The sequence below is a fragment of the Magnolia sinica genome, chromosome 13 (assembly GCF_029962835.1).
Source record: "Magnolia sinica isolate HGM2019 chromosome 13, MsV1, whole genome shotgun sequence".
Classification (NCBI taxonomy): domain Eukaryota; kingdom Viridiplantae; phylum Streptophyta; class Magnoliopsida; order Magnoliales; family Magnoliaceae; genus Magnolia; species Magnolia sinica.
The window spans coordinates 71,103,300-71,128,752 of NC_080585.1; the positions used below are offsets into that span (position 1 = coordinate 71,103,300).

General features: G+C 40.3%; 1 protein-coding gene across 2 annotated transcripts in view; it reads right to left on the reverse strand.

Moving 5' to 3' along the window:
* Positions 1 to 2,986: 2,986 nt before the first annotated feature.
* LOC131223850 (uncharacterized) overlaps positions 2,987 to 25,453 on the reverse strand; it is a 32,491-nt gene continuing 10,024 nt past the window's right edge. For both annotated transcript variants that reach the window (XM_058219376.1, XM_058219377.1), the window contains exons 3-7: positions 6,987 to 8,039; positions 6,397 to 6,459; positions 6,079 to 6,302; positions 4,947 to 5,065; positions 2,987 to 3,296 (exon numbers count right to left, since the gene is read on the reverse strand). In XM_058219376.1, coding sequence (XP_058075359.1) covers positions 3,185 to 3,296; positions 4,947 to 5,065; positions 6,079 to 6,302; positions 6,397 to 6,459; positions 6,987 to 8,039 — 1,571 coding nt within the window. In that variant the 3' untranslated portion in view covers positions 2,987 to 3,184. The remainder of the gene's footprint in view (positions 3,297 to 4,946; positions 5,066 to 6,078; positions 6,303 to 6,396; positions 6,460 to 6,986; positions 8,040 to 25,453) is intronic.

Consider the following 25,453-nt stretch of genomic DNA (forward strand, 5'->3'; position numbering starts at 1 on the left):
TGGGAACACTCCGAGGGAAGAAAATTCGAATATACAACGACCTAGTGACTCTCTTTGAAGTTCAATTGGCGTCAGGGTGTACAGCTAAATCCGATTACTAAGTCTCAAAGGAAGGGGGCAAACGACGAATTTTACATGAGAAAGATAATACACAAGTATTAGGCGAACAATTCGATGACATAGTCCAATTGTCTTCAGTGGTGTATTCTGAATATGGGCCCAACTCTTCAAAGAAAAAAGGGTTGAGAAGCCGACCGTAATTCTAAATGGGGGAATAGAAAATGTTGTCGAATTTATAAATAACCTAGCGCAAGCTCAGTCCATTAGAAAAGGAATGACACGAATGGGTTGTGTTATAGAAGCATTAGAAGAGTTGGACGGCTGAAGTGGTGACCTATACTCATACGCTTGTAAACTCCTATCTCAAAAGAAGCACAATACATAACCCTTTTTAAGCCTACCACCCATCAAGAGGTTAGTATGGCTAAAGAAAAAGTTTATGCCGATCGAAGTGTACGATATGGGTTACCACTAGATCTGGGGGTGGCGCACATAACTTAGATGGATTATGATATTTTTTATTTTCTATTTTTATCACAACATGATTGATTGTTGTCGTATCATTTGCTCCAAAGTATATTGTAAACTTAATACAAGAATTTCTGTCATTCGGGCATGGAGGTGCCTAAAATACACTATCTAAGTTCCACGTAGTCTGTATATACAGAGAGCTAAACTTTTGTTTTTTAGACTATGACATCTCTATTTTGGTTACACAATTGTAAATTTAATGCGTATATTGAATTGTCAGTCTAAATTACTTTACTTGACTTATTATCTCGTCTGATGTATGAGTTACCATGCACAGTTGTCAGAAAAAGAAACAGGTTTGTTCAGGGCTATTATTTACAAATTTCACACATACATGTTACAAGTAAGCACGACGGATAGCATTTGCCTGCCTTCTCCCTAATATGAGGATTGAAATCCTGGACTAATTTGGACAGTAGTTATTATGATTCTCTTATTTCTTTTATTACATTTTTTTTAGTAGAATTTCCAGTGATACAAGGTAAATATCCAGAGTCCCCCACAGGAGGTGTCGTCCTTGTCATCATACAGTTTGCTAATTTCGTTCATATGGACATACAGTATGTATGTTTAACATCACAATCAATCGTCATTTTCACGTATTCTAACTACATGTATCTATATTTGCTTCCACAGGTCAATATGGGAAGATATTATGTCATATTCGTTGGCCATGTTCCAAGAATTTATCAAACGTGGGAGCAGTGTGAACAACATGTTATTCGTTACAATGGCAACCATTACCAATCTTTCAGGACCCTCAAAGACGTGATTCACGCCTGGAACAAAGCTGATGCAATCAACCAATCGGAAGTGCAGACCCTTTATCAAACATTCCCGAACAGTGTGATACTGAAACGGGCAGGCGGAGTATCATTATTTCCTCATTCTCTGCCTGTTGGCCTTCAGTCTGTCATTCAGGATGGCAGTCACGTGTACATTTGTGATGCACAATCTGGAGGCCATTCGACCAATGTTCCCAACACGCTCGATCCAGATTCGGCTCGTCCAAAAGAATTACGACAGAGGATGCATTTGGTGACCTTGAAGCACTTATCCGCTTGTCCATTGCCACTCTTGTCATGGTGCTGGCCTTTGAGCTAATCTTCTTTCGACTTTGATAGCTAAAGATTAATACTTGTTTTGGACATGTGGTTTTTGCGTTTTTGGTATAGGAGGGTAGCTACTTATGGTGGGAATTTTCTAATTATGGATTATTTATATGATAATATTTTTTAACTTATTATATATGGCTATATTTGTTTGCACCCAGCAACTATTACAAAAGACACAAGACCCATATCGGACATTGGGGTTGTACTGTGATGTACATCCAACCATTCCAGATAAGCTCAATTTATGGCATAATCCCAAAATTGAAGCTGACTGAAATCTTAGGTGGACCTCATCACAGGAAACAGTCAGTGATCGGATCCTCACCATTAAACACTTGTAGATACCACCGGAATGTTTATTTTTCATCCACGGGTAGATGACGAGACCACAGAAATATCATCTTGATCAAAATCTTGTGGCCCACACGGAATGTTGTAATGGTCCATCACCACTGTTTCCTATATTATGATCCATCTGGGATTTGGTTCTGCTCAATTGTTTAGATCATACCCTAAAATGAGCTATCACTACAGAGAGACGGCATGGATGTACTCAAATACATCAGTGGGCCCCACAAGGAACCCATCTACCTCAGCAGATCTGGGGTCTCACCTAATCCTATCCTAATAACACCACGCACATTATATATGCCGAACCACTATATTCACCTACATGACGATGACACCAGGACTGTAATCCCCATAGTTGAATATCCAATCACCGTAGTTACTAGTTCAAAAAGAATTATATGCGTTTACATCATCTTATTAGGGAATGTAATATAATCAGATGGGGGAGGATGGGAGTACCACCGAATACCTTGAGGGACAATCATGACGGTTTTACATTTCATTACCGTGGTAACAGGCAATCCAAACACGCCCTAAACATTTTTTTTTTTTTAATGGCAACGGAACAAAAGAATGAACAGTCCTGGCCATCCAAAAGTGGACTTCTTGTTGCGTATGCACCATTGGCTACATTTCCTAACCATCCATCCACATGTCAATCATTAGATACCTAAGATAATCCAATTTTTGGGGTAGTTTGCAAAGCATGGCCCATCCAATGCTGGTGCCCACCATATGGATGGTCTGGATTACTGAAAGGTGGGCCTCTCCATGCTGCGTTCTCACCTAAATGAATATGCCTGGAAATTCAAACCAACTAGCTATTTACATTTCCTGAAATTTCAAAGGATGGTTAGACTCCCACTTCAATTGAATATACTCACAACAGTTTCTGCAATGTACTACTCAAAATTCAGACACCCAACTCATAATCTGCAAAGCTAGCATCAAATAATCTAAAATGAGAACACATCGTCAATAATAAAATTGTACATTTAAAATAGGCGAAAACTACACTATCACAAGTCAGTCAATGCACAACATACAGATTATGAGGTGGATTAGCAAAGATGGTTAACAAATTAGTAAAAATAGCATGAGCACACCCCATTTAGAGGATGCTGAGGTCAAAAGCATGATACATTCTCTGCTGTCATCACCAGATTGCATGTGGAGTAGATTGAAGCCGCTGCAGCCCGCACTGCACATTCCCTCTCTAACATCTCTGCTTTCTTTGATCTGTTCAGATAAAGAAATACATGGTTTAGCAAGTAATGTTACATTCATCCATCTACGAACATGCTTTGTGGAATTTCATGAGATGCGTGCAGCAACATCTCTGTAGACGTGCCACAATTGCGTAAGGTGATTTTGACAGCTGATTTGGTGGGTCATCATGTGGATGTGATTAGGACTGTTACCTCAGGAGTTGAGCTTTAAAAAAAAAAAAAAAAAGCAGCAGCAGCAGTCCACATCAGGAGGGTAAAACTCACAACTGGAGGTTGGGATCATCTAGTCACTGCAAATTTTGATATGTTGGTCATACATACGATGGCTCACCAGATCAAAGGTCATGATAACCATACATGTTTGCCACTGCATTGTGGGGAGCAGTAGCATTTCTCATCGATGTCAGATGTAAAATGGTCTACGTCATTGTGTTACAAACTACTCTTCAGTAGATGAATGAATTTAATTTATATCTCTAGCTTTCAAGCCAAAGTCCCTCTTCCATGAGATAATCTTTTAGTGTAAAAAATATCTGCAGAGGCAACCAGGAAACAACAGGACCAAAAGATGAGAAAAAGTCTAATGCTCCCTGAGCACTGTAAGTTATGGTGCATGTTGCAAGGAGAAATGCGGACACTCCAATTGATCGATCGGAGATGCCAGGTCTGTCCAGATCACACTTCCATGGCCAACCATGCAAAAATCACACCAATTTTTAGACTCAAACTATGATAACCAAATTCAAACAAATACATGATCGATGTAACATGCTAGACATGACATGGTACCAATACTAGCGTTAGATACTCTAGGATACGTGTACAAAAATATTCTAACTGAAGTACTGAACCCTGTTGTATTATAAGTTATGAAATTCTAACAAGTTTCTCACATTCTTGCCATAATTGGAACTGTAAAAATTGTAAATATTAACGATTTCAATAAACTAAGCATGTTAGAAAGATTTTAAAAAATAAAAAAATACCGCAATGTTAAATAGAACTAAAAGTTAAAGGAATGGTTCAAGTATTTCATCTTTTAACTAAACATGGATATCATGTTACAGATAAGATGCTGGTATATGTGTCCTGAATTATTGATAAATGAAGAGTCAAACCCTTGTTCTTGTATCTGCACCTATATCTGTATTCTTTTTTGGGTAGAGTATAAGCTAACCATCTAGTCTACAAAAAGTTCTTTTATTTTTTTTAAGGACAGGATTGTATGGGAAAATGCACCTAGTAAACAATCTGAACCATTCACCTAGTGGAATCAATCATGGATTGATTCTGACTCTTAAGAATCACTTTTGTTAGACTATCTTAACCATCCCATCCATGAGTTGAAAAAATGAATTGCTACAAAAACTAAAGCCAACTTTCAGATGGATAGGATCTTTCGATTAGTGTAATTTTTGCATCATGGCCCATGAAGTGCAGGCTGGACCTAATGAGCAGCCAGACCGATTGGGGGGTTGCTGGGGTTGCCCATGTGTCCCTGCACAACCAGCCTGTTTCTCAAAAATTTAAATTTTATATATATATATATATATATATATATATATATATATATATATATATATATATATAAACAAACAAACAAACAAAAAACATCTACTGAAAACCATTCGTGTCTCATCTTGCACAAAAAGCACTGCACCTGGAGTCCTTTCCTGATAAGCCTAGATGTTGGAGACCATCTTTTCCTGTAGAGTTGACATACTGCAGGCCCTGTTCACAGTGCGATTGCATTTCTTTCACTTGTCTCAACCAGGTTTCCTGAATCAAAGTCCCAAGACTGCAAGTTAGATATAACCTCAAGAGAACTATCAAGAGGAGCAGAAAATCAACTGAAATGAGTGGAAAACTCTAACAATATGTTTGGAAGTACCAAAGGATTCATTCAAGGGTAGGCAGAATGCTTTTATCCCCAAATCATTCTTTCATTTGTGTTTTTAGTAGTACTTGAGATGAAGCGAACTATTAATTTGGAGGGGAGGGGGAACCTGATAACTCATGCAACGGAACTTTCTTTCTCTGCTATCTCAAACACTCTTGGTATGTTCAAAACACAATGAGTCCTCAATTTTGAGGCACTTCCAAACCCTAGCTTTAGCATTTAGAAAAGGACGATGGTATGCAAGTAGTAGAACAAAAAATTTCACATGGTCTCAAAACTTTTGAGTAATCCAGTGCGTGTTTTAAATATTGGTTTTCTAGTGCGACTTGGATGAACTGAAACTGTTACGACTTGTTCAGCTGGAATCAATTAATGTTCTCCACCAACACCAGGTCAACATAGTAGCCAGTGAAAACCATGAAAATCACACAAGTAAACATGAATTAGAAATTAGAGCAACAGAACTTCAACTTTGTGTACATATCAGACTCACAAGATGATTCGCCTGATAATTCATGCAACGGGACTTTCTTTCTCTGCTATCTCAAACACTCTTGGTATGTTCAAAACACGGTGACTCCTCAATTTTGAGGCACTTCCAAACCCTAGCTTTAGGCATTTAGAAAAGGATGATGGTATGCAAATAGTAAAACAAAAAATTTCACATGGTCTCAAAACTTTGAGTAATCCAGTGCGTGTTTTAAATATTGGTTTTCTAGTGCGACTTGGATGAACTGAAACTGTTACGACTTGTTCGGCTGGAATCAATTAATGTCCTCCACCAACACCAGGTCAACATAGTAGCCAGTCAAAACCATGAAAATCACATAAATAAACATGAATTAGAAATTAGAGCAACAGAACTTCAACTTTGTGTACATATCAGACTCACAAGATGATTTGCCTCTTCTGAGAGTGCTTTGTCCATCTGATTGAAAAGGGACCACCACCTTTCAACATGATGCACGTCTAGAGGTGCATTGTTGCAGCATTCAGCACCAGAGAATTGCCCAAAGTTTGATTCATTCTCTTGGTTCAATGAGAATTCTCTCGACATAAGAGAAGGAATTTCTGTTTGAATCACAGCTCGTACTCTTTTCTTACTTCGTTGCAGTGCTGCACAAAATAGAGTAAACAAATGAACAGTGTAGAAGGCTTCTCCCTACTCTTCCCACCCCCTGTTATATGTTCAAGATTAGCTGATCATTACCAATGAGACGTCCTCTGATGTCCTGATGAAGAAGTTCCAACCACTGAGAAGCGACAGTTGCAGCTGGAAAAAATATATATATAAATCAGTTCAATGCATCTTCAGATTCATCTACAAAAGGATGGTGTATAAGATTGTCAATTATCCCTTCTAAAATTTTTGTGGAGGTATTATATGGTGTGGATGGACCTACCTTCTGGCAATCTAAGCCATTCATATGGTGTGGCCAACAATAAGATGGGCCATGCCCCAAAATCTCTTCTATTGGATGATCTTATCCATCTGATTGGTAGCTTGAAATGGACAAGTATATCCAATGGTCCACATTTAATGGGGCCCAATCAGACAGGAGATTAATAAAAGATGGGAGATCACCGTATGAACGATTTGGATCACCTAAATATTGGACCCCATAATACAGTTTGTTGGTCTCAACAAATTGCTCACTTGCACTTTATAAACTGCCTCCTTTTGGTGCTCAGTCTTTCTATGATTCTTTCGGATGCCCTTCTCTTATTGTATTGTTAAAGCTATATGCAATAGTGCAGAGAAAAACTACATAAACAGGCAGCAAACAGAAAGATAATGACCTTTTAAAGAAAGTGAAGTGATGCTGTCCTGGTTCATGGAGAAATCCTCATTTGACACGGAGCTGGTGTTCTCTGATGCCATAGTTATTGCTGATGGCAGTTTCAGCGTAAGCCTATCATCTTCGCATTCTGGTGCAAAGTGTGAAGCAACAAACGGCTCACATTGGACCTTTCTCTCACCTACATCTGATTCAACATCGTCACACTTGTGCTCTGAGCATGAATGAATATATGGTCTATTCCAAGGCATAGAAGATCTATTTTGAGCTTCGTTGTCAAGCTTTTCTGATCTAACTAAAGCCTCGATTATAGAGTGGACTTGCTTGCTGTTTCTCACATGGTTTATGATCCCTGGATTCAATCCCGCGAGCAGTCCACTCGGGGCTGCAATCTTTGTGAACCTGTCAACCTGCTCTTTCCTCGCAAGGTCCATTTTCTTCTTGAGTGCATTAGTCTTGTTCTTCCTTGATGGGCCCCGCTGCTTAGGCATTGGTATGCCTCCATGTAAAGATGAAAGGAAACCATTTTGTTTCATTGCTTTCCACCTTCTCAAGGATTCAGTCTCCTTCAAAGGGCCAATCGAGCTCCCACACTCCGAAGGCTCTGCAGGCTTCACATGACCCAAGCTTTTATAAGGATAAAATGGGTTGTGGTCTGCAATCTGATGGCCATCTTCTGCGTTAAGATCCAAACCAAGGCCCAACGGGGTGGTAGTATTGAGGTTAAGGTCTTTGCCTGATATCTTGTCTTCAGGTGATTTTGTGCTAGTATTGCTGACAATTGCTGATGTTGCACTGCAGGTAGATCCTCTTACAAGACAAACATTGGTGTAAAGATTCAGAGGTCTGTGGCTGCAGTCAACATGACCCGTACTCAAACAAGCAGCAGTCTGCAAATGAGATAGAGCAATTGAGGCTATTGTTACTTTTTGTTTTTCTGAATGCATCGATGCAAGAGCTTCGGTAACTTGGGAAGTCTCCTCTTTGTTATTGAGGTGAGTATGAACTGCCGCTTCTTTAACTATAGGCGACTCCGAATGATGGTTTCTGATACCTGCAACGGAAAGCTTGACTTAGACCTAGATTTATGGGCTGAAATTGAAACTAGAGACATTGCAAAGAATAAGTGAAAAAACACGAAGAAGATTGACTCAACATCAATGGAAATCTGTGGCATCCTTTCCATTGTAGCTGATTCTGTGAGAAAACAAGGGTAGCAGAGCTCCATACAGATAGGAGTTTAGGTTTAAACTTTCATATGACAATTATGGGCATAAACCTAGCCACCATGAATGCCACATGAAAACATGGGACATATTGAGTTGAGATTTCTAAAATCCTTGAAATTAAGGTTGTTTTTGGATACACAATAGAAATTGATAACCGTAATCAGTTCAATAATGTGGAAATGAGCAAATTGCAATTACCTTGCCAAGTATCCTTGTTCAGGACTAAAGGTTAGTCCAAATTGCAATCACATTACTTTGAAATTGGACTTGAAAGGAATGGAATTACAATTGGAGGGCTACTTATTATGAATACTAGGAAATACCATTATAATTTTTCTTTCTCATCTTCATTGAACATAGCATTCACAATTGAAATCAGTTGTGCATCCAAAAGCACCCCAGGTGTGCTATATGAATGATTGATATCGATAGGTAACTGAAGAAATCCCTACTAATACAACAGAGCAACCAATGGACTACTTTGCCCCTGCTATTAGGTTAAAGAGTAGTGTGAACTTCTGAAATTTTACTAGGACATTGAATGGAGTTCTAAATTTTCACAGCGGTATATATGGATTTTTTGGAAAATGTGCATGCTTGACGATGAACAGACAAGATTTAACCCATTTTCCATGAATAAGCTGTGCAGATTTAATTTACTCTCCCTCCATCCCTCTATTTGGAACATTTGATTATCTGATTTTGGATTTTCTGGTTAGGATCATCTATGGGACCCTCAGTTTGGATGTAAGACCCTATCTTTTTCCATTTCTTTTTCTTTTCTTATTTCCATTTTTGAAATCTGTATTATTTTATTTTTTCAATTGTTTTGGGCTGTTTGGAGAATTTGACCTGAGGTTGAATTTTGTCGTTGGAACCATCTAGGTACACGCCCCTGAAGAGTGGTAGGAAGACAAAATTGGGCATGTTCCTAGGTGCAAGCAGTGTGCACCTAGTTCTTGGACTCAGAGCACACCCCACAAAAATGACAGGTGAACCCAATGCTATATCTCGTGGTTTTTTTTTTTTTTTTCCTCATTTTACTACCTGAAAAATGGTGGGAATGGGTTTATGGGTTAAATGTGTTGGAAGCTTGCACGTGTGACATGTAGCTGATATGTGTCAGGGTGTGGCAACAGCTAGTGGAGCCTATCCCACACGTAGTAGCTCCACAGTAACCTCTTCAACTGCCTCTCTTCCATGTATATCGGCATACCATTGGCTAGATAATCGTGTCACTGATCCATAATAATAATAACTTAAACTTAACCCATCAGGCTGTCTGCTTGCACCCAGCAACATGATCCAAACACTATCCTTCCTAAGTATCAACATTTTGAAGTCTAAAAGATCAAAACATATTTTCTACGGAGAACCTACTTTCACATTTTTAAAGTTCTGATGAACCGTACAATGTAATGTGTACTTAACATTAAGTTTGGTTTGATGTTTAGTTGCTTGCATTAGATTTATACACCCAAAGAGTAAATGGTTTAATAGATGTGTGCTTTAATTATATAGCTTTCCTTTTATAAGATTTGAATGTGGTTCATGATTTAATTTGGGTATTTTATCAATTTTGTTTCATTGAGATCAAAGATTTTATGTGTACGTTTCATTTTTTGTTTTCCAACTCTTAAAGTAGCCAAAGGATTCAATGCCTGATTCATGTCTCTAGCATTGCATGCTCTAGACATCAATTGGTTGCAAAATCTCCTTTGTGGGTAGCATGCAATAGTTTTACTAAGATGCAAAATGGGGTTTGATCAGATTGAAGTACAGATCATGTTGGTAAACATGCATCACTGAGTTCTACACTTTTGTATAGGGGTGCACATTGAACCGGTAGAACCGTGGAACCAGACCGGAACCGACCAAACAGTCAGGTTTGGTCCGGTTCTAGGGTGCACCGGTTCCGGTTCCGGTTCCAGTTCCAAAAATTAAAGAACCGATTACATCGGTTCGGTTCTCGGTTTGGGGGTATGTAGAACCGAACCGAACCGTGAACCGAACTGTGGAACTGAACTTGGAACCGAACCTGGAACCAAACCAGGAACCCTTTGATTGTTTCCATATTTGACTCATGATTTATGGTTTACAATGCACCATTTGATTGTTTCCATAAATGTATTTTTGCACACCTTATACAATATCTAAACCATTCATCAAATGGATCACAACACGAATGTACATGGGCTAGATTATAAAATAAAACATGTAATTGGGCTGGATTATAAAAAGCCCAAAAACCGTGGAACTGATCCGAAACCGAACCGGTTTTAACAGTCCGGTTCCAGTTCGGTTCTAGGGTGCTAACGGTCCGGTTCCGGTTCCGAATATCCTAGAACCGTTAGGAACGGTTCCGTTCCAGTTTCACCCCAGAACAGGACCGAACCGACCCGTGTGCACCCCTACTTTTGTAGGCCCTAATTTAAGAATGACCTTTCTTGTGTTATGGGTTCTATGTGCTTAGTGGCTTACCTAGCAAATGTCCCTCCATGACCCTTCTTTGCTTGTTTGCCCTTCAAAGCATGTAATAGTTGGGCTGGGGATTCATGTTGGGTTGTAGTGTTCTTGGTATAACCGATAAAATCGATAATATTGCCCGATATTATTTGTGTCACAGGTCAATAGTAAAAACGTTGTAATTTAAAAAAATACACTATATCAATCGATATTATCGATAGCATCACCGATATTGTGCAATATATTTTATATAGCAAGATATGGCAACAACCGTTTAAACAACATATCGTCAATACTTGTATCGATATTATCAATGGTATGGCCGATATAGTGCGATATATTCAATATCACGAGATATGGCAACAATCATTTAAACAACACATCATCAATACTTGTGATAATATCGCTTATATTATCTATAATATCTATTATAGCAGCATTAATACCTGCAAAATTCCAAATGATAAAAAATCTAAACAGAACAAAAAACCCATTTAAAAAACAAAAAACAAAAAAAAAAAAAAAAGTGGATCTCTTCCATGATTGTTTTAAATTAGTGCATTTTATGTGCTGAACTACTGCATTATTACTTAAAAATTACTCTGTTAAGATCCGATTTTCTTAATTAAATATGTTTGTCCAATGGAGCATAGTTTGGGCCTCTACACAATGGAAACCTATAATGTATAGTTGTTTGATGTAATATGTTGAGTCATAAGTGATTCGCCGTACGTCTTGTAACATCTCTTAGAGTTTCATTGAAAAATAATACCATTTTCCTAATGTTTCCCTAGTATTTCCCTTAGACTGCAATATATTCCCCAATATCGGTAATATTATCAGAGATAGCGATACATGTTTTAGTATCCAAGGTCTGCAATACGTGTAATGATAACAATATTTTGCACTATTGGGTGGGACCATGTATGTGAGTGGTGCCAATTTGAGCCTTTGCCATGGTTGGTTCCAACTTCCAAGTGCATATGCAAAAGAAAAAGGTCAATGTTGGGTGGGCAATCTATTGTATAACTTCTACCAATTAAAAGCCAACCATGAATTGTGGGGAGAAAAACAAATAGGATTACAAAAATACTTGAACATGGATGAATGAATGTAAGCTCCATTTGTATTGATTACTACATGTGGCAACCAGTGTTCGTAATATCAATACTATTGGATGATATATTGGCCGATATTATCGTTATCACTGGCTAGCGATACGAAATTCAGTAGAACTCGCTCAGAAATGAAAAAATAAATAAATAAGGAATTTTGTGTATTGTACGATATATCGCAAGATATCGCAAAATATCATGCGATATCGATGATAAAGCAGGCATTGTTTTCGGCGATATGAGGCAAAATCCTCTCTACTGCCCCACAAATTCGAATATATATATATATATATATATATATATATATATATATATATATATATATATATATATATATATATATATGTATATATCAAATAAAATTATTCTAGAATTCTTGTGGACCCATTGATAGTGGGCCTCACTAAAGCTGGATCAAGTAAAAAAACCTTAAAACCCTTTTTTTTTTCTTCCGAAGAGATTCTCTGGAAAAAATTAGATTCCTGCCAAGGTTATGGGGATTTTTATAGGGATTTGGAAAAAGGATGGAATTCAGGAGAGATTTTTCGACTTTTGAATGGATTCGAAATTGTAGGACCTTCCGGAGCCTGCGGAGAAGAAGACCAGGCCCAAGGGTTTCATCGACTCTCTCCTGATGCAGGACATGAATTTAACTATGATATGCAAGATTTCAGGCTTAGATCATACCAGTTCAGAAACAATCACACAAATTCCACATCCCACATGAAGATCCAAACAATCAATTAAAGGGGAATCTATGCGGGTCCAAGCCTACACACGTTAGGCTGGATCAATGAAAATTATGAACCAAACAATACTCAAAGGGAAATAGAAATCAATCACACATGCATAAGAATCAGTCCCTAATCCAAGGGATTCCCCAATCTCAATTCAAGGAACCCTAGGGTGAGAAAATTGGTAAATATCTTAGAGAAAACGTAATCTAATGCTAGGATTCATAAAAAACAGCTATGAGAGGATAAAAGAGGACAAAAACCTGAGCCAAAAGATGATCCCGCGTATGAGCAGCGGGCCTGGGGTGCTCGCACGTGTGCAGGTACCCGGCCGCACGTGCGAGGGGGCGTCGTTTGCAGAAAAGCTCTCCTTGGCCCTGGTCGGCCAGGGGGATGCTCCAAAACCCCGAAGTTTCGAGTCGATCCGAGCTACGGCTTGTGCGTGGTGCTCCGCCAAAGTTTCAGCTCGCCTGCGGGCCGAAATCTAGAAACCTGCTGTAATAAAGAAAACTGATGCAACAAAAGGACGAATTCGAAGTACGGATGGTGGTGGAAGATGAAAAAAAAATGATGGAGGATGGGGGTGAATCGGGATAGATGTGGCTTCGCACCACAGTAGTTAGCCCTTCGAAAAGGGAGGGCTTTGCACCCACTTTTGAATTCTTCCACAACTCACGAAGAGAGCAGAAAAATAAAGCAAGAATTTCTTTATTAACTTCAATGAATCAAAAGAACTACAAGGGGTGCCTATTTATAGGGAAAATCCTATATCCCAAAAACTCGCACCATGTGCGCAACCTATTACTTAGCGATGAAGTAAACTAAATTAAAAACCAAACAAAGAAATCTAAAGCGTTCACAATGTTCTAAATAATAACAATCACCAAAACCTAAAATATGAAATCAATCCGACGAGTGGGCCACGATCATGAGATCTCATGATGGGCTTTTCTTAACTATCGGGCCCACTTTTCTGAACCAAAACTTGTCTTCTAGCTAGGAGGCCCTTCATGGACGTCATCATCGAGCCAGATCGATGGTGGAGTCCTCCTTCTGTGTACGTAAGTGGGTAGGAGTGGTGGTGTGCGGGCGTGTATGTGCAAGATGTCCTCATCAATTCTCCCCGGCTGTGAAGATTTCGCCACTGGCGAAATAAAACTCTTGAACCGCTCTAGGATGTCAGGATCAAGTCGCTGAAGCTCCTCATCAGTAAGCCACGTGCTGTTTGAAGTTGAGCGTGACTTCCATTTAACTAGGTATTTCTGAAACCCGCCATCCGACGTGGAAATTATCTCATGGTCCAGGATATCTTCTATTTCCTCTGTGTATGTGAAGGCTAGGTATGGGAGGTAGAGGCTGGGAGGAAAATTCGGGAAGAGGCCATGGATCAAAGGGTAAGTTTGGGGAATCAGGATGGGTGGGCGAAGGGCCGGACAAAGTATTCGTGGGTCCCTGAAAAGCAACTAGATCTTCCACATTGAATGTGGAACTAATTCCCATGGAAGGTAGAAGATCTACCTCATACGCATTGAGACCGTTTCACTTTATAATTTTGAAGGGCCCAACTCTACGCGCGTGTAACTTACGAACGGCCCCTGGAGGGTACCGCTCGGGCCTGATGCGGACCATCACAGAGTCCTCAATACTGAATTCTTTGAAGCGTCTATATTGGTCTGCAGAAAATTTGTAATGCTCATTGCTAGTAGTGATCTTTCGCCTGACTTATTGATGCAATGAATGTATATGATGCGCAAAAGACTCTGCAGACTCTGATGGCCTATGGGACAATGACATAGGGATAAGATCAATAGGCTTCCTAGGCTTGTAACCTATAACGACTTCAAAAGGACTTAGACCTGTGGACCTGTTGACAAAACTATTGTATGCAAACTCGGCTATGGGTAGTACGGCGTCCCATGTCGTGGTATGCTCCCCCACTAAACATCAAAGTAAACTCCTGAGGCTCCTATTAACCACCTCAGTCTGGTCATCGGTCTGAGGGTGGTACGCAGAAGAAAATTGGAGCCTAATATTCATCATGTGCCATAGTGTCTTCCAAAAGTAACTCATGAATCTCACGTCACGCTTAAACACTATGGTTTTTGGTAACCCATACAATTTGACGACCTCACTAAAGAACAGCTTGGCAACATGCGAGGCATCGGAGGTCTTAGAACAAGGAATGAAGTGGGCCATTTTAGAAAAATGGTCCACGACAACAAATATGGAGTCATACTTTCGAATAGTCTTGGGAAGTTCAAGCACGAAGTCCATACTGATGTCCTGCCAAGGGATGAATGGGACTAGTAAAGGAGTATATAATTCTGTATTCTGTTTCCTCTGCTTTGCCAATTGACAAGTATGGCATTGCCCTATAATTTTGGTCACGTTCCGCTTGAGGCTTGGCCAATGAAATCTATCCTCCACTAGAGCAATGGTCTTGTCACGACTAAAATGACCCGCGACCCCACCTGAATGTAACTCCCAGACAAGAAAATCGCGAAGAGAGTGCGTGGTATGCACAAGCGGTCACTCCTAAACAAATATCTGTCCAAAACCAGATACTCACTGTTAGCTACTGATGGACTCTCTAATAAAGACGTATACACAACCCCAAAATCTGGACACTTAGAATACTCTTCTTTGATGCGCTCAAGGCCCGTAACTTCAACGCTCATGGAGTTGAGTAATGCAACTCGACGACTCAACGCGTCGGCAGGCTTATTCTCTACACCGGCCTTGTGCTTAAACACAAAAGTGTACTCTTGAAGGAATTAAACCCACTTAGCGTGCCTGGGGCTTAATATCTTCTGAGAGTTCAAGTATCTCAAGGCCTCATGATCTGAGAACAAAACGAATTCTTGCGGTAACAGGTAATGTCGCCAATGGCGTAGTGATTGCACTACCGCGTAGAATTCCTTGTCATAGGTGGAATATCTTTGCTTTGCCTCATTCAGTTTCTCACTAAAAAAGGCGACAGGGTGCACTTCCTGGCTAAGTACTCCTCTTATGCCGACTCCTGACGTGTCACATGCGACTTCAAAAGCTTTTGAAAAATCTGGAATTCGCATGACTGGAGCTTCGGTCATCTTAACCTTTATCTCCTTGAAGGCCTTCGAGGTGGCCTTTGTCCATTGAAACTCTCCTTTTTTTATGCAGTCCGTGATAGGAGCCACAATGAAACTGAAGCCTCGAATGAACCGCCTATAAAAAGTGGCTAAGCAATGAAAGTTGTGCACCTCATGAATATTACGGGGTTCAGGCCAATTAACGATGGCCTTGACCTTCTCGGGATCCGCCAATACACCCTCAGCAGACACAATAAAACCTAAGAAGATCACACTACTAGACAAGAACGCGCACTTCTTTAGGTTGGCATACAACTTCTCAGCCCTAAGGATCCGACAAACCTGCCTCAAATGGTTAAGGTGTTGCTCCTTAGTCATGCTATAAATCAAGATATCATCAAAGTATACGACCAAGAACTTCCCCATGAAGGGTCTCAACACTTGGGTCATCACAGGCATGAAAGTACTTGGGGCATTAGTTAACCCAAAAGGCATCAATAGCCACTCATATAGCCCATCCTTTGTCTTAAACGCCGTCTTCCACTCATCACCAGGGCGTACACGGATTTGGTGATAACTACTCTTGAGGTCAATTTTTGAGAAGATAGTAGCATTGGCCATCATATCCAACATGTCATCAAGACACAGTATGGGAAACCGATACTTGACTGTGATTTTGTTAATGGCCCTACTATCAACACACATTCTCCATGTGTCATCCTTCTTAAGTGTAAGAAGGGCGGGCACAGCACACGGGCTCATGCTTTCTCGAATAAAACCTTTCTCTAGAAGCTCATCAATCTGCCTCTTCAACTCAGCATGCTCCTTCAGGTTCATTCTGTAATGTGGGAGGTTTGGTAGAGTCGCCCCAGGGATTAAATCGATGGCATGTTGTATATCCCTCATAGGGGGAAGCTCATTCGGTAGATCATCAGGGAAGACATCACGAAACTCATGTACTACCGAAATGGCCTCAGTAGGTAACTCTACGCTAGCCTCTGGTATACTCTCCCTAGCCACGAGGGCGTATACCATCGTGTCCGCCTCCGTCTCTCACTCAAAGTCTTTGGCATTCAGAATATGGAGCGGTTTGGACTTGGACTTTGATTCCTTTGCTTCTTTCGAGCCACTCACACCACTCTGTGTGGTGGACTCCTTTCCATTCGTACTCTTGGGTGGCGGAGGGTTTAGCTTGACCTTCTTGCCCTCAAACCAGAATGTACACACATTTGAACGACCAAATATGGTGACATCCCTGTCGTAGAGCCATGGTCTGCCCAGAATAATATGGCCAACGTCCATGGGAACAACATCACACCAAAGCGTGTCTTTATAAGATCCAAACTTAAAAGAAACAAGACAACAGTGTGATACTGGAATGGAGGTTTCGTCAACCCAGGAAACTCTATAGGGTTGAGGATGAGCTTCCAGCTTCAAGCCCAAACGGCTCACAGTGCTAGTCGATGCCACGTTGGCACAACTACCACTATCTACGATCAATTTACAACTTTTTTCTCCACATTTGGCATAAGTGTAAAAGATCGTGTTGCGGCGCCAGTCATCAGTGTTCTTGACTTGAGCCAAAGCGCAACGCACAATTGCGAAGGTCACATACTCTTGCGCTCCCTCTTCTTCATCACTAATGGTCTCTACGGGCTCATATTCTTCCTCTTCGCCATCACTCTCTGGGGGCACTACTTCTACCTGTCCATCAATAAAGAATACTTTGGTACCCTCTCTCGTGCTGCACTGGTGAGCAAAATAAGCAAACCCCTAACACCTAAAACACCTAGTGGCTCCACTTCCCCTTATCATCCTTGGACCTAGGCTGTAAATTGTTGGAAGGTTTGTTTTGATTTCCAATATTAGGTTTAGCCCCAGAGGGATTGGCCTTAGCACTAGAATCGTGAAAATCAAACCGCCTTCCCACAGACGCTTTGAGATATTGCTCGACGTCCAACACTACTTGATACAATTGTTCGATAGTGTCTATGTCTTTGGCGAGCAATTCTCTCCTAATGTCAGGACGGAGGCCCGTTTTAAAACGAGCAAGGGTGAGTACGGGGTCCTCATTAACCTCACAGCGGGTCAAGTACTCTTCAAATTTCTCAATATAGTCAGCAACACTCATGGAACCCTGTCGAAGAGACTGCCACTCCTCAATCAACCGCAGACGATAAGAGAAAGGGAGGTACTTCTCTTTCAGCGTTTCTTTCATTTCTCCCCAATGGACTATTGGGAGTTCCCTCGCTCTTTCTTTCTTTTGCTCAACCGTCGCCCAAAACCTCTTTGCTTGACCCACAAGCTTCATCTTGGCGAATCGGACTCGTCGAGCATCCGACATATCGTACCACTCAAAATAGTGGTTCATATCTGCCAGCCAATCTAGAAAGGCTTTAGGGTCCAAGTGGCCATCAAATGTAGGGGCATCTACCCTAACTCCCTTGAGGAGTTGTGCACCTGGGTCATATTGATCATGATGTCCCTCACGGGGTGGGTGCACAGGTACGTGCTCATGACCAACTCCATAGCCACCTCCATTCCTTGGTCTAACCTCCTAACCAACTGCCTGAGATTAGGCATCCTCCCCAGTGGTGGGGTTTGCCTTGAAGGAGGCTTCTATTTCTTCGAGGCGTTTATCTATGCGTTATTCCTAATGCTTATTCAAGGACTCAACCTGCTGGGCTAACTTGGCCACTGTTTCTTGCAGTTGCTCCATGTTTAGTGTGGGGTGCAAACCGAAACCACGACCTGTACGTGTGGGCATACACTAACTTGCTCAACCTAAGGACTTGCTATGGCAAATATATGTGTCTAAAAACTAAATGACCCTACGAGACTCTATATGAAAGAGACTACACACCGTTACTAAAATTCAGCTATATATGATGGACTGAATGCATGAAGGACTCAAATAAACTAAACCCTAAATGTGTGGTGAATTCCCCTACAAGAACCCTAGCTTTGATACCAAATTTGATGCAGGACATAAATTTAAATATGATATGCAAGATTTCAGGCTTAGATCATACCAGTTCAGAAACAATCACACAAATTCCACATCCCACATGAAAATCCAAACATTCAATTAAAGGGGAATCTATGCGGGTACAGGCTTACACACGTTAGGCTGGATCAATGAAAATTATGAACTAAACAATACTCAAAGGAAAATAGAAATCAATCACACATGCATAAGAATCAGTCTTTAATCCAAGGAATTCCCTAATCTCAATTCAAGGAACCCTAGGGTGAGAAAATTAATAAATATCTTAGAGAAAACGTAATCTAAGGCTAGGATTCATAAAAAACATCTATGAGAGGATAAAAGAGGACAAAAACCTGAGCGAAAGACGATCCCACGTATGGGCAGCGGGCCTGGGGCGCTCGCACGTGCGCAGGTACCCGGCCACACGTGCGAGGGGGTGTCGTTTGCAGAAAAGCTCTCCTTAGCCCTGGTCGGCCAAGGGGATGCTCCAAAACCCCAAAGTTTCGGGTAGATCCGAGCTACGGCTTGTACGTGGTGCTTCGCTGAAGTTTCAACTCGCCTGCGGGCCGAAATCTAGAAACCTGCTGTAATGAAGAAAACTGATGCAACGAAAAGGACGAATTCGAAGTACGGACGGTTGTGGAAGATGAAAAAAAGAAAGAGATGATGGAGGATGGGGGTGAATCGGGATCGATGTGGCTTCGCACCACAGTAGATAGCCCTTCGAAAAGGGAGGGCTTCGCGCCCACTTTTGAATTCTTCCACAACTCACGAAGAGAGCAAAAAAATAAAGCAAGAATTTTTTTATTAACTTCAATTAATCAAAAGATCTACAAGGGGTACCTATTTATAGGGAAAATCCTATACCCCAAAAACTCGCACCATGTGCGCAACCTATTACTTGGCGATGAAGTAAACTAAATTAAAAACCAAACAAAGAAATCTAAAGCATTCACAATGTTCTAAATAATAACAATTAGCAAAACCTAAAATATGAAATCAATCCGACGAGTGGGCCACGATCATGAGATCCCATGATGGGCTTTTCTTGACTATCGGGCCCACTTTTCTGAACCAAAACTTGTCTTCTAGCTAGGAGGCCCTTCCTGAACGTCGTCATCGAGCCAGATCGATGGTGGGGTCCTCCTTCTGCGTACGTACGTGCGTAGGGGTGGTGGTGTGCGGGCGTGCGTATGCACGATGTCCTCATCATCTCCTTAACTAAGGAGTGGATTCAATGCGATCCGGTGCATTTAAGACAGTATGGCCCTTACGGTGGGGCCCATCTTGATATATATATTTTATATCCATTCCATCAATATGTTTATAGGTATCAATTTAGGTCATGCGACAAAAATTGAGGCAAATCCAAAGTTCATGTGGACCCCATCACAGAAAACTGTGTGGATTGAACGCTTACCATTAAAAACCTCTTAAGGGCCACAGGAATTTTCGATCACACTGAGATTTGTGTTTTCCCTTAAGTCCATATCTTCCTGGACTTGTGAACAGGTTGGATCACAAATAAACATTATGATGATCCCTATGAAGGTTTCAAGTTTCAACGGTGGGCAAACTGTACCCGTTGTTTTCTGTGGTGGGATCCACTTGAGTTTTGGATCGGCCTCATTCTTTGGCTGATAACCTAAAATGATCTATCCAAATGAACGGATGGTGTGGATACAACACATACATCATGGTGGGGCCCACAGTCAAGGTCCCACTCACATTGCCCGTCCGTGTGCAGCAGACTTAGATCGGACTGAGAGCAGATTAGTTGTTACCCCGAGAATGGCTTAGTGGATGTTACCCTAACCGTATGGGGCCCATCTTGATGTATTTTTTATATATCCATGCCATCCATTTGCTTTTCCATCTCATTTTAGGACGTGATATACCAAACCCTAAGAAGATTCAAATCTTAGATGGACCATACCACTAGAAACAATGAAGAATGACAATTAAAAACTTTTTGTGGGCCACAAAAGTTTTGGATCGAGCTGATCTTTATATTTTCCCTTCATCCAGATCTTCTTGACATTATCAACAGGTTCGATTACAAATAAACATTACTAAAACCTTACGATGGGCTCTTTAGAATTTTTAATGGTAGGGCACTCAATCACCACTGTTTCCAATGGTATGGTCCCCCTGTTATTTGGATCTGCATAATTTTTTGAACCCCATCCTCAAATGGGAAACGGATGGACGGTGTGGATATACAAAAATACTACTCATGTGGACAATTGGTAGGGGTAACACCCACTAAGTTATTCCCCGGGTAACACCTAATTCAATCCTGCATGGACTGGGGGACTACCCCAACTCGGGGCAGACACGAATTTCGGAGTTCCTGTGTTGGGAACCTATGTGGGGCCCACTGTGATTTTTGTGATGAATCCACCTCGTCCATCCGTTTTGTGTGATCATTTTAGGAGATGCGGCCAAAATTGAGACAGATCTAAGAGTCAAGTGGGCCATACGAGAGGGAAAACTAGGGAAAGAAATTCCTACCGTTGAAACCTTTCTGGGCTCTAGCTTGATGTTTGTATGACATCCAAACTGTTTATACGGTCATTCCCACTGGGATGAACTGAAAACACTAAAAGCTTAGCTTGATACAAAAATTTTATGGCCATACGAATGGCTTAACTATTGTTTTTCAATATCCATTCTTTCCTCTCGTGTGGCACACTTGGCTATTAAACCAAACTGAGTTTTGGTTGCATGTCCTAAAATGATCAAGCTAAATGTATGGATGGGGTGGATTCATCAAAAACATCATAGTGGGCCCCATCTAGGTTCTCAGCACAGGAACTTCCTGGGGAAGGATTTCGCATTAAATCTGTGTGCACTCTGGGCGCTATTTTGGTGGATCCCTACCTGTGGGGCCCACTATAATGTATGTGCCTTATATCCACACTGTTCATCCATTTTAAAAGCTCATTTTTGAGCATGATCCCAAAAATGAAGCAAGTCCAAGTCCAAGTCTTAGGTGGATCATAACACAATTAACAGTAGTAATTGAATCCCCACCATTAAAACTTCATGGGGTCCACTAGAATTTTTATTCGCCATCCAACCTATTGGTAAGGTCACAAAGACCTGGATGAAGAGACCACACAAATATTAGCCTGATCCAAAGTTTTTGTGGCCCATGAAAAGTTTATAATGGTTGATTACCACTATTTCCTGTATTATGGTCCACCTGAAAAAATTATTAAAATATTAATTTTTTTTTATTTCTACAATATCCTTTGCTTTTGAATGCATTAGTTCTGTTTTCATACATGTCTCGATACATTTATAAATGTTATGCATCATATTTGAATATAGTTGCCTTTTTTTCAATCAAACAACGCATAACTTAAGACCCTATACAAAGGAAACCTATTATGTGCATTTCTTTTTTGAGATTTTATGATTTAAAAGTGTGTATTAAGGTCTTTTTTAACAATCCTGAAGTTTCATTGAAAAATTCAACCATTTTTCCAATGTTTCCCAAAAAGTGTGATAAATTACGCAATATAAACGATATACCTATGCGATAATTGATACATATCCGTATCCCAAGATTGCGATACATTGTGCGATACCGATATTTTGAACATTGGTGGCAACTTAAGCCAATTTCAATCTATTTCATTGGGTTGGAATCATTGTTACAAACATCACCTATTTTTGAAGTAATGAATTAATCGTGTGTTTTATTTTTTCAGAGGAAAAAATGTGTTCCCAAATAAAACACGATAAAATAAGTGTGTTTTTATTCAACGTTTGTCACTAATCCATCATTAGTATGCATACTAACCCAATAGGAATATTAAAGTAAAAATCTTGAAAGCATTAAATTTTGAAAAGAATCAAAAGGCTCGTAAAAATAGAAATAAACCACTTCCCATGAAAAGACCCATGCTCATGCACTCATCCACTATACACATGGCTAGACTTAACTACATTCAACCTAAGGATATAGCATTTGATAAAGTAGGCAACTCGGTCGGGAGTGGAACTGAGTTTACTTGCTGTATTTCATGTTGGTCCCACTTACCATAGAGATAACCCACGAAAAAAGACCTGAAATGGAGCAAAAGAATAACAAAAATGGGGTTATGGGTTGCATAGTTTTTTTATAGGCAGCCTATACGTATTTATTTCTACCATTTCAGTAAATTCACCTGAAATGTTGTTGGCTTGTTGAAACTCAATGTATTATACTATGAAACTTCTATGGTTTTGGTTTCCACCTCATGGCAAGTGGTAACAACCAATTCACTCACATGTATGACTCGCCCCAAGGAAATTTAACTAGTTGATTTGCCCAATATATTATTGTTGATACTGTAACAGTCATCTTTTTAAGTTACATGAAGATCAAGGTTAGTATGAAAGTCTCCGCATACCTGAGCAAGAGTTGAAGTGGGATTGATGCAACAAAGGAAAGACTTTAAGTTTTCCAACGAGCTCAAGATTACTCAAATCAGAGGTGTAACGAATGAGATACGGCCGCATTCGTTATGTTGCACAATGTTGGCCTACATTCACCGCTCCTTGTTACTCTCCCTTCTCAAAGTAGCCTACTAGTCAAATGGCCTCTAAATGAGATGACTTATATTCCATTGGAAAGCTTATTATTATCATTTCAATGGGACCAAAATCACTTTGATCTAATAAGTATCGAGAGAGATACGGCCAATTTACTAAAAAGGTGTGTAGTTGATTCTACAAGTAGCGCCAGTCGCGACATCAGAGACCTTTGGGCCCACTTTTATAGGTTCAAATGGTCTCCAAATAAAGTATTCTATATCTCATTGGAAAGCTTCTCAAATTATCTTTCCAACTAACCTAGGATCGTTCGAAACTGACTTATAACAAAGAAGATATGAACATTTTTGTAAAGTCACGCAAGCTGCCACAAGGTAGCGCCAAGAAGTGGCAATCCCTTCTATTCTTCGCCACAAGGTAGTGCCAGGAAGTGGTGCTCCCTTCTGATTACTACACAAGGTACCGCTAGGAAGTGGTGTTCCTTGTTTTCCATGGGCATGTGCATGGTAGTGTTAACGTGATGCACAAGGTAGTGTCGGACAATGTAGATTAATACGGGGGGCTCATCTTTGTGTCCAATTAAGGTGTGCCATGTGGCACTTGGGGAGGTTAATGTGTGATAGCTGTAATTTCACATTCTGTCAGCCGATGGAGACGCCCCACATGTCCCAAGACCCTCGGTCCTCGCTTATAAATACCCCATGGGGAGTCTCATTTAGGAATTTTGGACTTCTATTTCCGAAGCTCTCCTCCTTTCCTTCCCTTTCTCCTTTCTCATTTCATTCATGCCCACATCACCAATGATGCTAAGGAGAGCGCCATGATGCTCCTTTGATACAACCAAGGTTGTGGTGGTCCTTCAATGTTACCAAGCAAGTGGTTCTCCTTTGATGCTACCAAGTAAGTGGCGCTCCTTGGTGCTAAAGTCTACCATGTGGTTGATGCGGACACCAGGCCATTCAAAGTATATCAACGCAGGAGGCGTGCGTTACCCGTGTCAATGTGGTTGGATGACAAATACGGGTCGGGTCTCTAGAGGTTGAAGACTTTATACATGTGTTCGTAACATGTGTAAGTTGCTTATAGGAGACACTTGGACTGTTGGATCCTGAGGATGGTGTGATCGGACCGTTGGATCGTCATGGCCCACTTTCATTACACCACCTTCACGGCGTTATCATCGAGGCCCATCGGGCATTTTCAATTTGCATTTAATTTATGAACATTTAACTTATTTAAGTTTTGAGACAGTTTGTGCACAATTTTATGCAAATTTCCTTTTTTTGAAACTTTTTTTTAGTAGGGGTATTTTGGTAATTTCATGTAATTACGAATTTATAAGGGTTGCCCTAAACCCATAGCATGTTATGTTATGTTTATGAAAAAAAAAAAAGAGCTTTTTTGCCTCTGACGATTTCGTCTTCGACTTCCAGTGATTGGAAGAGGGCGTGAGGCCCAGGTAAACGATTTCTCATCCTCTACTTCTTTCTCCTTCTCTCTTTTCTCAAGGTACTCTTTTCTTTAACCCCATTCTCTTCTTTTTTCCCCCAGAATATTTAGATCTAGAAGCCAAATCTTGTTTCTTTTTGTCTAAATCATTAAATCTCAAAAGATTTTCATCCCCCCATAAAACCCATCACCTAAATCTAAATTTGAAGATCCACCATTTTTTTTTCTGAATTTTCCAGATTTCCCAATCCAGGAAATTCCTATTTTTCTAGATTAGAAAATCCACTTGGATCGTTAGACGGACCTATTGTAAAACGAAAGTTCTATCTTTCGCCAGATCCAACTAAATTTAGATTTTAAGATTCAATACTTCATGTTTGTGACGGATGACCCTAATCAATGCTATATTAACCTTATTTCTTTCTTGTGTTTATGATGTATAAAGCAAGCTGATAATTATTTGTTTTTTAAGATTGCATGAATCTGCCCCTTTCAAATATCATGCTTATTTAAGGTTGGATTAGGCCGTCATACATCAATTTTTGGTATCAAAGCAGGTTCTTACATTAGGTTGTCTTAGATCGAGTTATCAAGAGTGTAGATTTTTATTTTATTTTTTTTCTAGGGTTTCATGCATCGTATATAGAGTCTAGATCTAAAAATTTCAGATTTTCATTTAAAAGAAAAAAAAAAGTCTAGATCTGAATTTTTCCACATTTGCATCATTCTAAAGGTTAGGATCATCGGTGTCCATAGTCTTGTGTCAAAACAATCTCCTAGAGTCGTGTTTTAGGAAACCTAAGTTGAGTCTTATTGTGTATGCCCACTCGAACCGGTAAAGGATTTGGTCTACACCCAATTTTCAATATGGAA